General features: G+C 48.5%; 2 protein-coding genes across 2 annotated transcripts in view; both read left to right on the forward strand.

Moving 5' to 3' along the window:
* Nucleotides 1-15,465, forward strand: part of LOC142250231 (transmembrane protein 132D-like) — a 1,501,062-nt gene that overhangs the window by 455,732 nt on the left and 1,029,865 nt on the right. The window lies entirely within an intron of this gene.
* Nucleotides 8,826-12,762, forward strand: LOC142303467 (uncharacterized). The gene is made up of 2 exons (XM_075344827.1): nucleotides 8,826-9,267; nucleotides 11,496-12,762. Exons 1-2 carry the CDS (start codon nucleotides 8,826-8,828, stop codon nucleotides 12,056-12,058), a joined length of 1,005 nt encoding a protein of 334 aa, XP_075200942.1. The 3' UTR covers nucleotides 12,059-12,762.

The following is a 15,465-nucleotide window of genomic DNA, read 5'->3' on the forward strand; positions in this document are numbered from 1 at the left end:
GCTCGAGTCCCCGGGATCCGGCCCACTGCTCAAGCCACCACCGAGCAGCAGCAGCAGCCGGACCCGAGCAGTGGGTGAGCGCAGCGTCCCCTCCTCCGCTTGAGCGTCTTCTCAAGCAGTGGAGGCGCGAAGTCCAAAAACCCGCCCCTGTAGAGGAGGAGCCGGAAAGAGACATTGGTCGGTCATTAGGTCCGCTACCCCCGCAACCGGTAGCTGTACTCCGCATGTTCGCCCAGGCGGATCGGCCTGTAGCCGGAGCCCGTGACCGACCAGAATTGTTACCCTGGAAGGTGCAGAAGCCTGAGCCGGAGGCATCTACAGAAACTCCACCCAAGCCGGAGCCGACAGGCCGCTCCGTGCAGGAGGCCCGGCGGAAGAGGACCCCTGCGCCCATCCCCCACACCTCGGCTGAGGTTGCGCCGGGTTGCCGCTGCAGGGCAGCACCCCAGGCCAAGTCACCGCGGGACCTTCCACCCAGATTGCCAGTGGTGGGCAGTGTCCAGAAGGTCTCGCGGGGCCCGACCCGTGCGCCGGAGCTCGCAGCAGCCCCGTATTGGGACAGGGAGCCGACACCACTGGGCGCGGAGATCGCGGAAAGGGAGAGGAAGAAGGCAGAGTTGGTGGCCCGCACGATCCGGGAAAAAGAGAGCCTCCGGCAAGCGACCTTCCGTGTCCGGGGCCCCCTGTATGAAGGGCAGGTAAGGCGGTTTGATGACCGCAAGGGCTATGGCTTTATTTACGAGCGGGGCCTGGAGGCCGAAGTCTTTGTAGCCCGGTGGGAGGTCAACGCCCACCTGCCGGAGGAGCACCCAGGCCGCAACCTGATGCCGGGAGACCTGATGCAGTACTCCCGGCACTGCAGGGAGAGGGGGTGGTTTGCGTTGGATGCAAAGTTGAGGGGCAGCCAAGAGGCCCGGGTGTCCACCGCGCCCCCTCCCCCAGCCGACACCGAGGAGTCCGAGTAATGGCAGCGGAGTCCCATTGCAAGTTGTCCCTGTTGGGACCTCCTGTGTGTGTTGAAAGTACCGTTTTGGAAGTTTTAAAGAATGATAAGTGAATGATTACCGAAGAAGTTACCTGATTGACAAAACCCTGATTTGAACCGGTCGTTGCCGGCAACTGTTGTCCCCGTGGGGCTGTTTACAACCAATGCGTAGAAACTACTACGGACAAGCCCGAGAACTGGCAGGGCAACCACAAACTTGTGGTCTGTAAATAAATATGTTTGTGGCTTTACCGTTACCGCCTCCGGAGAGGCTGATTTGGAGGATGGGCCTGGAGGAAAGAGATGGCCCAGGGCCGCCACTACCGCAACTGGTGGCGATCCTCCGGGGATTTCAGGGGTTCCCCATGGACGTGGGTCCCCTGAAAAGGACAGAACCCGCTCGGGCAACTTGTGCTGGACTGGGGTCAAGGGGTGCTGCCCATTTGCTTAGGGGCAGCATCAGGGCCAGGTTGCTTGGGTGGGAGAGAGCGGAAGGCGAAACCGTTTGGAAAAGATAAACGGTAAAACATATTACAAGTATATTAACTTCTTCCCACATCAGGAGGCACATTCTTAACGTTACTAGTTTGTGAAAATAAAACCGGTGATGGACGGGCAGCCCGCGGACGGTCTGCATTTTACTAAGGGGGAATGTGGTGCCCTGGGCAAGCCAGGACGTCACAAGCACTACACCAACACAACTCACACTCCCGGTCAGGCACACCGAAGTCAGACAAAAACCCTTGTTGCCTCCCTCCAGGGGCTGATGTTCACAACCAGGGGGTGGGCCAGGCAGTTGGCCCCGCCCACCGAGGAGTACACAGTCCTGGAGGCGGGAAAAGAGAGGAGTTGAGTTAGGGAAGTGAAAGGGAGAGGAAGGAGAGTGGTAAAGGAGCAGACAGAAAGTGGTCCGGGTGTGTGGCCCGGACGGAACAGCAAGGTTGGCAGACGGTGGTGACCGTCTGCAGGAGAGGCCTATTGGAGCCAGCCGTAAGGACCGTGGACAGGCGGTGGCCCGGCGGTACCAGACCGGTACGCAAAGAGAAGCCAGCATCATCCGGCAGGGGCTAACGGACCCCGGCAAGGCTAGGAGTCGCCGTGCAATTTGCCAAATCCGTTAGCAAAGGGAACCTCCTGGGTTTCCCAGCAGCCAAGTCCCGACAGAAGGCAACTGTCCAACCAAGAGAGGGGTATACAGTCACCGCCAAGGCTAAAGTTCCCGGGGCCGGAGCCTGCGGGCAAAGGGGGCTCCTTCAGCAACCATCAAAGCTGGGGAGCGGGTTACCGGTGGGAACCTATTGGAACCGTTTACACTACACAGGTGCAGGGAAAGGCAGTCACCATCAACCTGCCAGGAGAAACAACACCGCAGCCATCTGTGGGACCCGTCCATCCAGCCGTTTGTTTTACCGGAGACTCTGTGTACATCATTGGCTGAGTGAGTACCCCCGTGCCGTGACTCACAGCGCTGCCCCCGCGACCCTGCACCTCACCAGGCCCCGTAACCCACCTGCCATCCATCCCTACCCCTCACCGGGGCCCCGAGACAACCAACCCCCTACCCACAGAGGGGAGAAAACAACATCCAAGCTGCCCCCTGTCATCGCTCCCGGGATTCCCGTCCAGAGCAGCGGTGGTGTCACAACCTCACCACAACCGTGGGTGGCGTCATGGACAATAAACCCCCAAAACCATTCCCCTTTTCACTCACGGGCGAGGAACGCCACTTGAGTCCCTGGGATCCGGCCCACTGCTCGAGCCACCACCGAGCAGCAGCAGCCGGACCCAAGCAGTGGGTGAGCGCAGCGTCCCCTCCTCTGCCCGCGACACCTACACTGAATTAGTTAGAAAAGCCACAAAGAACTATATCACAAAAACACCAAAAAGGAGCCAAGACAAATGATATGTGAACACACAGAATGTGGTGAGCAGGCCCGGACTGACAGGCGGGAGGGGCGGGACTTATCCCAGTGGGCTGGCCGGTGGAGGGGTGGGGGGGCTGCCCCCCACCTCTCCCGCACTGCCTGCTGTTTAAAATTATTTTGTGGCTGCCGCCACCCACCGGCCGCCACTATAGCGGCGGGGTCCGGTGAGCAGCCCCCGCCGCCAATTTTCAATGCTGCTGGCCGCCGCCGGTATTATGGTAGAGGCTAGATCCCAGTGGCCAGAGGGACCTCTGCTGACGTCACACCCATGTGACCGGCCTCTTGTGTGGGAGGAGCTTGTAGTTCCCGGCAGTCAGTGCACAGTTTGCCGTACAAGCAGCAGGATGTTTCCCATCTTCCCTGTTTCTGCTGTTTTTCTACCCCGACGTTTGTGATATAACAGGAGGTAATATCTGATGGAGCTTATCATGTATGAGCCTCAGGGGGAAATAAAAAGGGATTGTAGGTCACCGTCTCTGGGTGCAATAGTGTGCAGCAGTAAGTGCGATGCTCTGACCGTGGGGAGAGAGGGTGCGATGCTCTGACCGTGGGGAGAGAGGGTGCGATGCTCTGCCTGTGGGAAGGGGGAGAGAGAGGGTGCGATGCTCTGCCTGTGGGAAGGCGGAGAGAGAGGGTGCGATGCTCTGCCTGTGGGAAGGGGGAGAGAGCGGGTGCGTTGCTCTGCCTGTGGGAAGGGGGAGAGAGAGAGAGGGTGCGATGCTCTGCCTGTGGGAATTGGGAGAGAGAGGGTGCGATGCTCTGCTTGTGGGAAGGGGGAGAGAGAGAGAGAGGGTGCGATGCTCTGCCTGTGGGAAGGGGGGGAGAGAGAGGGTGTGATGCTCTGCCTGTGGGAAGGGGGGGAGAGAGAGGGTGCGATGCTCTGCCGGTGGGAAGGGGGGGGGAGAGAGAGGGTGCAATGCTCTGCCTGTGGGAAGGGGGGGAGAGAGAGGGTGCGATGCTCTGCCTGTGGGAAGGGGGGGGAGAGAGAGGGTGCGATGCTCTGCCTGTGGGAAGGGGGGGAGAGAGAGGGTGCGATGCTCTGCCTGTGGGAAGGGGGGGAGAGAGAGGGTGCGATGCTCTGCTTTTGGGAAGGGGGGGGAGAGGGTGTGATGCTCTGCCTGTGGGAAGGGGGGGAGAGAGAGGGTGCGATGCTCTGCCTGTGGGAAGGGGGGGAGAGAGGGTGCGATGCTCTGCCTGTGGGAAGGGGGGGAGAGAGAGGGTGCGATGCTCTGCCTGTGGGAAGGGGGAGAGAGAGGGTGCGATGCTCTGCCTGTGGGAAGGGGGGGCTAAATCCCAGTGGGCAGAAGGACCTGGTCCATTAGATCACTAAGTCTTGTATTATAACAGTTATTGGGACCTGGTCCTTTAGCCCACTAGGATTTAGCTTTCGCATAGAGAGCAGGCTAAATCCTAGTGGGCAGAAGGACCCAGTCCTTTTTCCCACTAAGAATTGTATTAAAACACTCATTAGGACCTGATCCTTTAGCCCACTAGGATTTAACTTTCTTATGTAGAGCAGGCTAATTCCCAGTGGGCAGAAGGACCTGGTCCTTTTTTCCCACTAAAAATCATATTAAAACACTCATTAGGACCTGGTCCTTTAGCCCACTAGGATTTAGCTTTCTAATAGAGAGCAGGCTAAATCCCAGTGGGCAGAAGGACCTGGTCCCTCTGCCCACTGGCAAATAGCTGGCTCTGGATAGAGAAAGCTAAATCCCAGTGGAAGGATCCATTAGATCACTAAGTCTTGTATTAAAACACTTATTAGGACCTGGTCCTTTAGCCCACTAGGATTTAGCTTTCTTATGTAGAACAGGCTAAATCCCAGTGGGCAGAAGGACCTGGTCCTTTTTCCCACTAAGAATTGTATTAAAACACTTATTGGAACCTGGTCCTTTAGCCCACTAGGATTTAGATTTCTCATGGAGAACAGGCTAAATCCCAGGGGGCAGAAGGACCTGGACCTTAACTGATGCTTATAACATCATTGGACAGGCATACAAATTTCTTCTAAGTCTCTCCATTACACAAGTTGCTTGTGAACGAAGCTTCTCGACTTTGAAATTTATAAAGAATAGATTAAGAAATAGCATGAATCAGAATCATTTAGAATCTTTCATGCTAATGGCTACAGAAAAGGACATACTGATGAAACTTGATGGAGATGATATTATTGACAAACTGTCTGAAAAAAGCAATCTGTTGTCAAGTTTGTTGATGCCTTAAGTAATCTGATATCACCATTCCTTTTTGATTACATTAGAAAAAGGATGTGCAATACGGTACTTGTACGAAGTTCTCTTTTTAATACTTTGACATTGACTTTAACTCAGGAATGGTGTGTACTACCGTATACAGGTACATCACCACAGGTTTATTTTTAGGGAATGAGGGTAACTTCCTATTGTTCTGAAGGAATGTGCAAAGTAGCTGGCATATAGGTCCTTACAGTATTTTGTATGTTACATCAGTGTTTGTTTAGTTGTATGGGTTTGCGTTTTTTGAGTTGCACTTAAATTCAGTTGCACTTACTTGAATTAAGCTAACGTAACGTGGCAGTATTGCAACAATTTATATGTTGTTTGTAACATAAATACTATGCTGTAAAAATACGTTTTCTACATCTAGAGAGCTTGGAACACACTAGTATCATGTTTAAAGTTTTATTCCATGGAAATAACTTTCCAGGTATTACGGTGTATAAAATTGCAAAACAGTCATAGAATACTGATGCAATTAATCAGTGTTTGGAGATGTTATTTATTTTTGCTTCATAAATAATTTGACTACATACATAAGCTTGAGTGTTTCGATGACTTGGAAGCATTGCACTTTTGTTTTTAAACGGGCTGTCCACTATACAGACAATGCCTTCTCAATTACTATGTTGCCCCTTCTAAATGACAGACTGTTACCAACTCTGGTGGGGCACCTTTCCAGCTACATCGGCGCTGGGTCTCCTAGGGCTTGCATGACATGTCACATGAGCCCTGCAGCCAATCAGCAGCTGCTAATGGACTGCTGAACTCTTATCCAGAGAAAGAGCAGCAGCACATCTGCTTATCAGTTTCCATGGTGGGTGTGAAGCAGCCCATTGGCAACCACTTGTTAGCTGCAGGGCTGATGCAACATATTGTCATTCAAACAACAGGTTACTCCATACCAAATTTGCTGAAACAGGGCCATCAGCAGAGGCGAGTATAGGTGAATATTATTTTACATGGGGTAATATATTAAGTGAGAATGGGATGTCTTGAGTAGTGGACAATCCTTGTATATTGCACATTTTTCTGTCATTTTTTTTCTTTATGACATGCTGCACATATTTAATTGTTTTATTTTGAGAAGGATGATGTTAGTATATTCTATATGTTTAATAAAAAATATTTAAAACCATGACTCTTTTCTGTTATGGTAATTACACATATCTTTATGGCAAGTTCCAGCTACAGTACTGGTGCTGCATGCGTACAAGTATGTATTGCAGTGCTAAATTTACCACAATGCTAATGCAAATGGTTATTTTTTTGGAAAGCGATTTTTGCATGTGGGCTGCTTTGGTTTGAGTTCCAGGGCTGAATTTCAGTCCCAGTCCGGCCCTGGTGGTGAGCCTTCCTCATAAAGATGGCTGCAGCCAAGGTGCAAGATGCTGATGTCACAGCCACTCAACCTCCACACTAGAGGGGAGGGGCGGCTGCTTAGCATAAGACATGCACACTAATAAGGCTTGCACTGAGAGCCCATCATATAATGAGTGAAATGCACAGTGTCTGAACTGTAACCTATAGATGACGCCAGAAACCCAGGTCAGGCGGGCTAAACAGCACTATAATATTATAGGCCTTAATGCAGACACTGTGCGTCTCGTGTATCCGTGCGAGATGCACCTTTATAGTGCTGTTTAGCCCGCCTGACCTGGGTTTCTGGCGTCATCTATAGGTTGCAGTTCAGACACTGTGCATTTCACTCATTATATGATGGGCTCCCAGTGCAAGCCTTATTAGTGTGCATGTCTTATGCTAAGCAGCCGCCCCTCCCTTCTAGTGTGGGGCCATACTGCTATAATCTAGCCTTGTGCAATGATCTCTAATACAGCCTGGTCCATATAGGCCTAATCAAGCCTCGTGCATCAAGCTGTAATACAATCTGGTCCATACAGGCCAGCATTGTATATCCAGTCTTAATACAGCCTGGGTCATACAGATCTTATGCAGCCTTGTGCATCCAGTCCTAAAATATCCTGGTCCATACTGCTGTAATCCAGCCTTGTGCATCCATGCCTACATTGTGCATCATCACAACCCAGCGCACAGCGCAGCACCTCTCTGTTCACTCCTCCTTCACTGCAGAGCGCGCAAGCGGGAGTGATGCTCGGCTGTGATGAGCGGTGAAACTCCGCCCACAGCCCAGTGACTCACGGAGACTGGAGCTAGCCGCGGTGATGTCAGGTGAGCAGGAAGTTGATGTGAAATCACCAGATACCCAAGGTCATGGAGCCCAGCGGTCACACAATGGGGAAGAGCGGTCCATATAGCGCCGCTCACAGGCACTATTGGCAACACAAGGTATTTGAGAGAGACCTTGTTTCTCAACATAATATCATTGTGGCCAATAATAAATATGAGTGAACCATTTCTTTTAGCTCTGCAGCCCAATTTGAAAGGATTCATTGAGGTGTGTATATGGGGCCTCCTCTCTGTTCATTGTCTATGGCACTAGTAGAGCATTGTACTTAGTAGTTATTTAAATAATAAATTGCAGGTGTGAATTCACACCTACAATCAATTCAGGACTGGCTGAAAAGCTCTTCTATGGTTTCTAAAGCCCTGTTATCAGGATCAATGGGGATTTCAATGATCCCAGTGATCAGCAAGCAAGTTGTCCCCTTTCCATTGCACATGAACTATATTTTTCTTCAGTAATCCTTTAAACATAAAGTGAACAACTCCTCTACCATGGTTTATACTTGTTGCTGTCACGATTCCATTATGTAGAACATTATGTATTGTCCTGCCATGCTCTCCTGCAGAGAAGGTATATGTTGTCTATGGTGCAGTGTGTTTTGCAAGATGAATGATTTGCTGGTTGTTTGACAGCACTGGGTTTCACATTTTCCATGGAGGTGCTCTCACAGATGCTTCTCATTCCCGGTCATTTTTCTGCTTCTTTAGGGTACATGTTAGCTCAGGAAACCGCCAGTCGTACGTCCTGTTTACAGTTGTGTTATTGGCTCCCATGGTGCTCAGTGTTCAGATCTTGGTCTCTCGACTCTGGACTGTTGTTTACCCATCTCTGCCTGTCCTCCCCTGATTCTGTTGTGACTTCCCGGTTTCTGACCTCGGACTTCCTCCTGATCGCATCTTCGCCTGCGTCCTGTATCTTGTATGTACTCTCCTGGAACCCTGACCTTCGGCTTTTACCTCGACCATGTCTCTCTCTGCACCCCGTGTAGTGTCGTGCCCTCCTGGTTTGTTCAGAGCACGGTATCTTGTATGCCGTAGCGACCGCATGATAACACAGGCCTCACTATTTGGTTGTGAATTTGGTTAACATTATTCAGGTGCAGAAAGGGTTAACAAATTTTCAGTCAGTGGCTCTGAGGTATTCTGGCTCTGACAGGTTTAGTCTGGTTTTTGCGCGCCTGTTTTGCTGCCAGCTGATTGGATCAGCTGGCAGAAAGTGCGGGTAATTTTAACTATAAAAGTAGCTGCTTCCGTCAGCTGGCTGTCAGAAGAATTGAAGATCAAGAAGAACAGCTGATGGAGAGCCTGCTACAGGAGTTCATGAAGAGGGCGAGCGAGGTCGGCGGAGAAGCCTGGCTTAAACAATGCCTGGCGGTGCCCAGGCGGCCAGCAGAAGCTGAGGAAGAGATGGACGGCGACGCTGCGGTGATTCAACTCACCGCTCCTGAGGAGATGGCAGAGCTGACTGAGGAAATCCCTGCAAGGAGGAGGTCCCAGAGACGCAGCAGCTTCCTCCCCCCGACGTCATCGTCCAGAGAAGAGGGGAATGCCGGAGCGGAGTTATCGCCGCCCATCTTGTCTGCCGGGACTTCAGCACGTCATCCTCCTGCACCCGGTCATGTGTCCAGGAAGAGGAAGAGTGGATCATCTAGTCAGCGCCGTCGTAAAAGCGCGGCGCTGACCCAGGGATTTGAAAATCCTAGCAGGAGCAGGGCTGCACCAGCAAGTGTGAGCGTGCCGGAGGCCGGAAGAGCGACGGGGGCCCCCTGGTCTGACTCCCCGTCTGAAGAAGATGATCTGCCAGCTGGAGTCAGAGAACAGGATCATCAGCGTGGCTCAGCTGCAGAAGCTGGAATTCCAGAGGAGGGCCGAGGATCGCAGAGCAGAAGGAGGGGTGAGATGTTCAATGTTCCCCTGTCTGTCTCGTGTGTCGACCCTCTGTCTGTTAGTATGGAGTCTGTAGTTAGGAAGGTGTTAGGACAATTGTTAGCAGGGGGAGGGACGCCTAGGGGGGGTAGTGCAGCCCCTATTGGTAGTCAGGAGTCCATGTCATTGCCTGGTTATTTATTTAAAGAGGCATTGACATGTGACTTGTCTCCCCTGGGTTTTCATCTGCCGCAGCCAGTTAAAGAAAAGATTTATAAGGGGGAATTTATTGATTTATTTTCTCTGCTTCCGTCTAACAGAGAAAATGTTAATAAAGAGGATAAGACGGAGTTGGATGATAGGAAGAAAGGTCCCCTTAGATCTTTTCATAACTGGCTGCAGGCATTTTGCATCTTTTCCTCTGTTTTAGGGGAAAGGAACCCTTCTGTTTGTTCGGGGTTATTTCAGCACCTTGACAGCATACTGGAAGCTTATCGCAGCTTCGGCGGTCAGGCATGGCTGACTTATGATGAGAGTTTTCGTCAGAAGTTAGCCATCCATCGCAGTATGCTGTGGGGTCAAAAAGACATCGGTCTTTGGCTGAATCTGATGCTTCCTCAGAGAAGCCAGTTTGGTAGACAAAGTATTAATAATTCTACTGTTAGTAAAGGATTTTGTTTCGCTTACAATGAATCCAATTGTAAGTTTGCATCTAACTGCAGATTTCGGCATGAGTGCTCCTTTTGCGGGGGCAATCATGCCGTCATCAAATGCTTTAAGAAACAGAATCAGAATAACCAGCAACAACACAACAGTAAAGAGCCCATTTTTAAAGGCGGCGACTCTAGTGAGGTTACAAAACATGCTGGGTTGGTTAAGGCGCTCCCTAGACAGACAGAAGGCTGATACTAAGGGATTATCATCTTCGGGTTCTTATATTAGTTTGGCACATCAGCTTAAGGAAGATTTGTTTATGTGGCGGTACTTTTTCGGCGGGAGTTTTGAACTTTCCTACGTTTTGTAGTTGTTTTTGGTCAGGGTGAGTACGGTTTTTTGTCAAGGTGAATTCGTATTTGAGTTTTGGCGCAATTATTGGAAGGTTATTGTTGTGACGGTCAGTAGTACGGGAATGTCCTTATTTCCAGTTTTGCGGTTGGTTGAGGTCTGGGGTAAGTTGTGGTCAAATCGAAGGATGCTGTTGGTATCAGATAGCAGGAATCAGACAGGGTTAATAAGTTGGACAATGCTCTGTCTCTGCAGGATCGGGAAGAACTTTTTTGTATGGAACCGATGGCAATTTCTCTCGGGAGCCCGTGCCCAGAAGCTTTATGGATTGTAGTGATGGCTTAGTTGTTTCGGCTATTAAGAGGTCTATTGCTGATTCAACATGGGCCAGGTATTCGGCCGCATGGTTAGAATGGCAGAATTTTTGTGTTTTTCATAAAGTGGATTGTTTTCAGAGTAATGTGGGTTTAGCGCTTGAATTTCTGGATTTTTTGATGAGAAAGAATTTAGCGGTGGGGTCAGTTTCTAATATTTTTTCAGGTGTGTCTTTTTTCTTGAGATTGCATGATCTGTTGTCATTGAAGAGTTTTTTCCCAGTTCAACAGGCATTGAAAGGCTATAGGAAAAGGACGTGGAAGCCGGATAATCGTAGACCTATTTCTCTTAAGTTATTGCTCTCATTGTGGAATGTGTTGCCATATATTTGCGTTAATGACTTTGAGTCAATGGTGTTTAGGGTGGCATTCGTTTTAGCATATTTTGGAGCTTTTAGGATTAGTGAGTTAGTTTCTGTTAGTAGGAGTCGGTTGTCAGGATTGATGTTTTCAGATGTTTTTGTTACTGATAAGTCGTTGAGGATTTGTATTGGTAGGTCTAAGTCTGATCAGGATGGTTTGGGATCAAACGTTAGGTTATTTCGGATAAAGAATTCAGTTATTTGTCCTGTCTCCAATGTTAACAATTGGCTTCAGATTAGACCTCCATTTGATGGGGCGTTTCTTATCCATCAGGATGGGAGTCCGGTGACAGTGTTTCAGTTTAATTCAGTTTTTAAAAAATCCTTGATTAAACTGAATCTAGAGCATCTTAAACTGTCATCCCATTCTTTTCGTATAGGGGCAGCTACAGAAGCAGCCATAAGGGGGTTACCGGCTAGTAAAATTATGGGGATTGGGAGATGGGAGTCAAAGCGTTACAAAATTTATGTCCGTCCAAGGTTGTTAGTATAAAATTTCTTTTTCTTTTTTGTAGGTCCCATTGTCATTTGGATAGTGGGACACTCTTACATATTTTGGGCCAAGAGAAGAGCATCAGGAAGGTCATATGGAGAGAATTTAGCCATTAATATTGAACATTTTAACATTTTGTGGTACAGCGTTAGAGGTATGAGATGGGACGGACTGATGAAGGAGATGAGCTGTTTAAAAACATTGTGGCCTTCTCCAAATTTAATCATTTTGCACTTGGGTGGGAATGATATTGGAAAAGTGAAAACTCTTGATCTGATTGCTGCCATGCGAAGAGACCTTTCAATCATTAGGTCATGGTTTCCTGATGCGGGTTTGGTCTTTTCCGAAATCGTTCCCCGTTTGCAGTGGCATTGTGACAGGCTGAGGTTTCGGGAGCGGATTCGGAAAAGGGTAAACCGTGCCATGGAAAGGTTTTTACCAGTTATAAATGGGTCAACCTACAGACATCTTGATCTGGAGGGTTTTCTGAGTGGCCTTTACAGGGATGATTTAGTCCATCTGTCAGACGTGGGATTGGACATATTCAATTTAGGGCTCCAAAATTGTATCGAGAAATGGCTGTGATATTTGTTAGTGGGGGTGGGCCAAGGACTGTTAGTCCTTGGCGTTTGGGTAAAGTCGCCAGTTTTACTGGCGGACTGGTTATTTATGGTATATGGTTATGGAAGAATTTTAATAAAATATTGGTTTTAATTATTTATTAATTAATTTATTTATTATGTAACCCTTAATAAATGTCACGGCCATTTTATGCCATTTACTTTATTCAAGTGTGGTGTCTTTAATTTAATGGGTAGGCCTTGTGTTGTCATGTTCAGAGCACGGTATCTTGTATGCCGTAGCGACCGCATGATAACACAGGCCTCACTATTTGGTTGTGAATTTGGTTAACATTATTCAGGTGCAGAAAGGGTTAACAAATTTTCAGTCAGTGGCTCTGAGGTATTCTGGCTCTGACAGGTTTAGTCTGGTTTTTGCGCGCCTGTTTTGCTGCCAGCTGATTGGATCAGCTGGCAGAAAGTGCGGGTAATTTTAACTATAAAAGTAGCTGCTTCCGTCAGCTGGCTGTCAGAAGAATTGAAGATCAAGAAGAACACCCACCCTCCCCCCCTGGAGAAAGACTACTTCATGAACTGCTCTCGTCGTGACATTTGTTAGTGGGAAAGTCGCCAGTTTTACTGGTGGACTGGTTGGTTATGGACTTCTTTTTGAAAGTATTGGGTAAAGTCGCCAGTTTTACTGGCGGACTGGTTATTTATGGTATATGGTTATGGAAGAATTTTAATAAAATATTGGTTTTAATTATTTATTAATTAATTTATTTATTATGTAACCCTTAATAAATGTCACGGCCATTTTATGCCATTTACTTTATTCAAGTGTGGTGTCTTTAATTTAATGGGTAGGCCTTGTGTTGTCATGTGATCCTAGCCTGTCTGACTACCTCTCCATTTACTGCATATTAGAGGTGTCTAGCATAACCTTGTAAATCAAAAAAGGTCCGTGGAGCACGATAGGAGTCTCGACACAGAAAATAGCCAGATATCCCTCCGGGAAGGACCTAGCCAAGGAATGGCTCTTTTTAGGAGACCACCATAACTGTGGAGACACGGGGCTCAGTGGGTGCTCTCGTCCACTAAAACCCGCCGCCTTTAGAAAGACAGCGTGGCTCAGGGCTCATCCCAACTGAACGCCGGCCTCCTTAACCGTGGGCGTAACACTACTCAGACAACGCAGGATGAGGGAACCACAATAATTAGACTTTATTGGATCCCCAAACAATTAACGGCACATAACACATAACCAGCAAAACACACAAATGTAACAGGCAACAGAGTCTCACCCTTCCGCTGGCTCACCAGGGATTTAGAATGTCCATGACTCAGAGGTTCCAGGGCTATTTACTCCAATCCAGCAGCACCCCGCTTTTGGCGGGCACCCACCGAGAAAGGAATAATGCCAGATTTAGGAAGCTGTGTGAGGTCTGCAAAGTCTGTAACAGGTGACTGAACTGTCCCAACCTGAGTGTCCTCCTTAGGTAGTCCTGGTATGATGTTACAATCCTGGCAGCCGGAGTCGAAATCCCTAGGCTGTGGATATGGTCTCCAACCGGAACCGGAGTCCCTAGATTGAAGCCATAAGATATCCTGATCCTCTAGTCAGCTCCAAAGAGCTTAGACTGGATCCATCAGCATCCATAAACAACCTGGTGGCTTAAAGAAGTCCCTTTTATAGCCACAGCCTTCCACTTAGATACACTGCGTTCTCATCGATTGGTTGGACAAGAGCGCCTCTACCATTGGATGAATCTCAAGCTGCATGGACAATGTTCATCCAAATGATGTCTACAGAAAGACTGTAGATATCTACATGAAGTCTGCAAGTCACAGACTCAACAATGGCTACTAAGGTAATCACATTAGCAATACACAACTACAATACAATGGTTACTGGAAAAGTCTGCAGAACAATACGTCTGGCTTTCAGTGGCCAACACAATTACATTGAGTCAACAAGAGTCTTGTAAAAACAATGAGGGACTTCTCCCCCGTCTATAGACAATCTATCATGCTGTCTGGCTGAATTTTAAGAAACTTTAACCCATGAGAGTCCATGTCGTCACAATAACCACCAAATTAGGTGGCCATTTTAGTCAATATCCAGCTCTTGACGAGTTTAAAGATATGACAAGGGAAATACCAAGGCCAGGTATCCATTCACAGACAGCTGTTTCAGGGTATTGCCCGTCATCAGTGTGGAGTAGGATTCTGGCCAGGTGGGAGCAATGTCTAGTAGATCAGCAAGACAAAGCAATCACTGATCTCGGGGAGACCAGCCTGAGGAGACACTGCTGGCAGTCAGTGAAGGCGCTCAACACAGTGAAATCCTAGGTGCATTGCCCCCTGGGAAGTATGCAAATCAAAAAAGGTCCATGGAGCCTCTGTTAGGAGTCTCGACATAGACAATAGCCAGATATGCCTCCGGGAAGGACCTAGCCAAGGAGTGGCTCTTTTTAGGAGACCACCATATTAAGTGGCCCTTTTAGTCAATATCCAGCTCTTGATGAGTTTAAAGATATGACAAGGGCAATACCAAGGCCAGGTATCCATCCACAGACAGCTGTTTCGGGGTATTGCCCCTCATCAGTGTGGAGTAGGATTCTGTCCAGGTGGGAATATGCATTGATTTGCATGCTTCCCAGGGGGCAATACACCTAGGATTTCACTGTGTTGAGCGCCTTCGCTGGCTGCCGGCAGTGTTTTCTCAGGCTGGTCTCCCCGAGATCAGTGATTGTTTTGTCTTGCTGGTAAACTAGGCATTGCTCCCACCTGGCCAGAATCCTACTCTACACTGATGAGGGGCAATACACCGAAACAGCTGTCTGTGGATGGATACCTGGCCTTGGTATTTCCCTTGTCATATCTTTAAACTTGTCAAGAGCTGGATATTGACTGAAAGGGTCACTTAATATTGTGGTTATGGTGGTCTACTAAAAGAGCCACTCCTTGGCTAGGTCCTTCCCGGAGGGATATCTGGCTATTTTTTGTGTCGAGACTCCTAACAGAGGCTCCACGGACCTTTTTTGATTTGCATACTTCCCAGGGTGCAATGCACCTAGGATTTCACTGTGTTGAACACCTTCGCTGGCTTCCGGCAGTGTTTTCTCAGGCTGGTCTCCCCGAAATCAGTGATTGTTTTGTTTAGCATAACCGTGTGACAGTCATCACGGTTGCCCTGGCAAAATATATCAGAGGACAGTAAAGTTATCACACATTCACCTGCCTGTGAATGCATAAAAACTGGCCTTAGTATCTTTGTTTTATCAAACCCATCACATCAATGTAACCTGTTATTCACTTAGTTGCAATCTGCTACCTTTGGGTTTTTTGATGCCAGATCTAGTGACTAATTTTAAATTGAGACAAATCATTTCAAGAGTCTAACATTTACGTATCACTATAGGGTAAGAA

The sequence above is a fragment of the Anomaloglossus baeobatrachus genome, chromosome 1 (assembly GCF_048569485.1).
Source record: "Anomaloglossus baeobatrachus isolate aAnoBae1 chromosome 1, aAnoBae1.hap1, whole genome shotgun sequence".
Taxonomy (NCBI): domain Eukaryota; kingdom Metazoa; phylum Chordata; class Amphibia; order Anura; family Aromobatidae; genus Anomaloglossus; species Anomaloglossus baeobatrachus.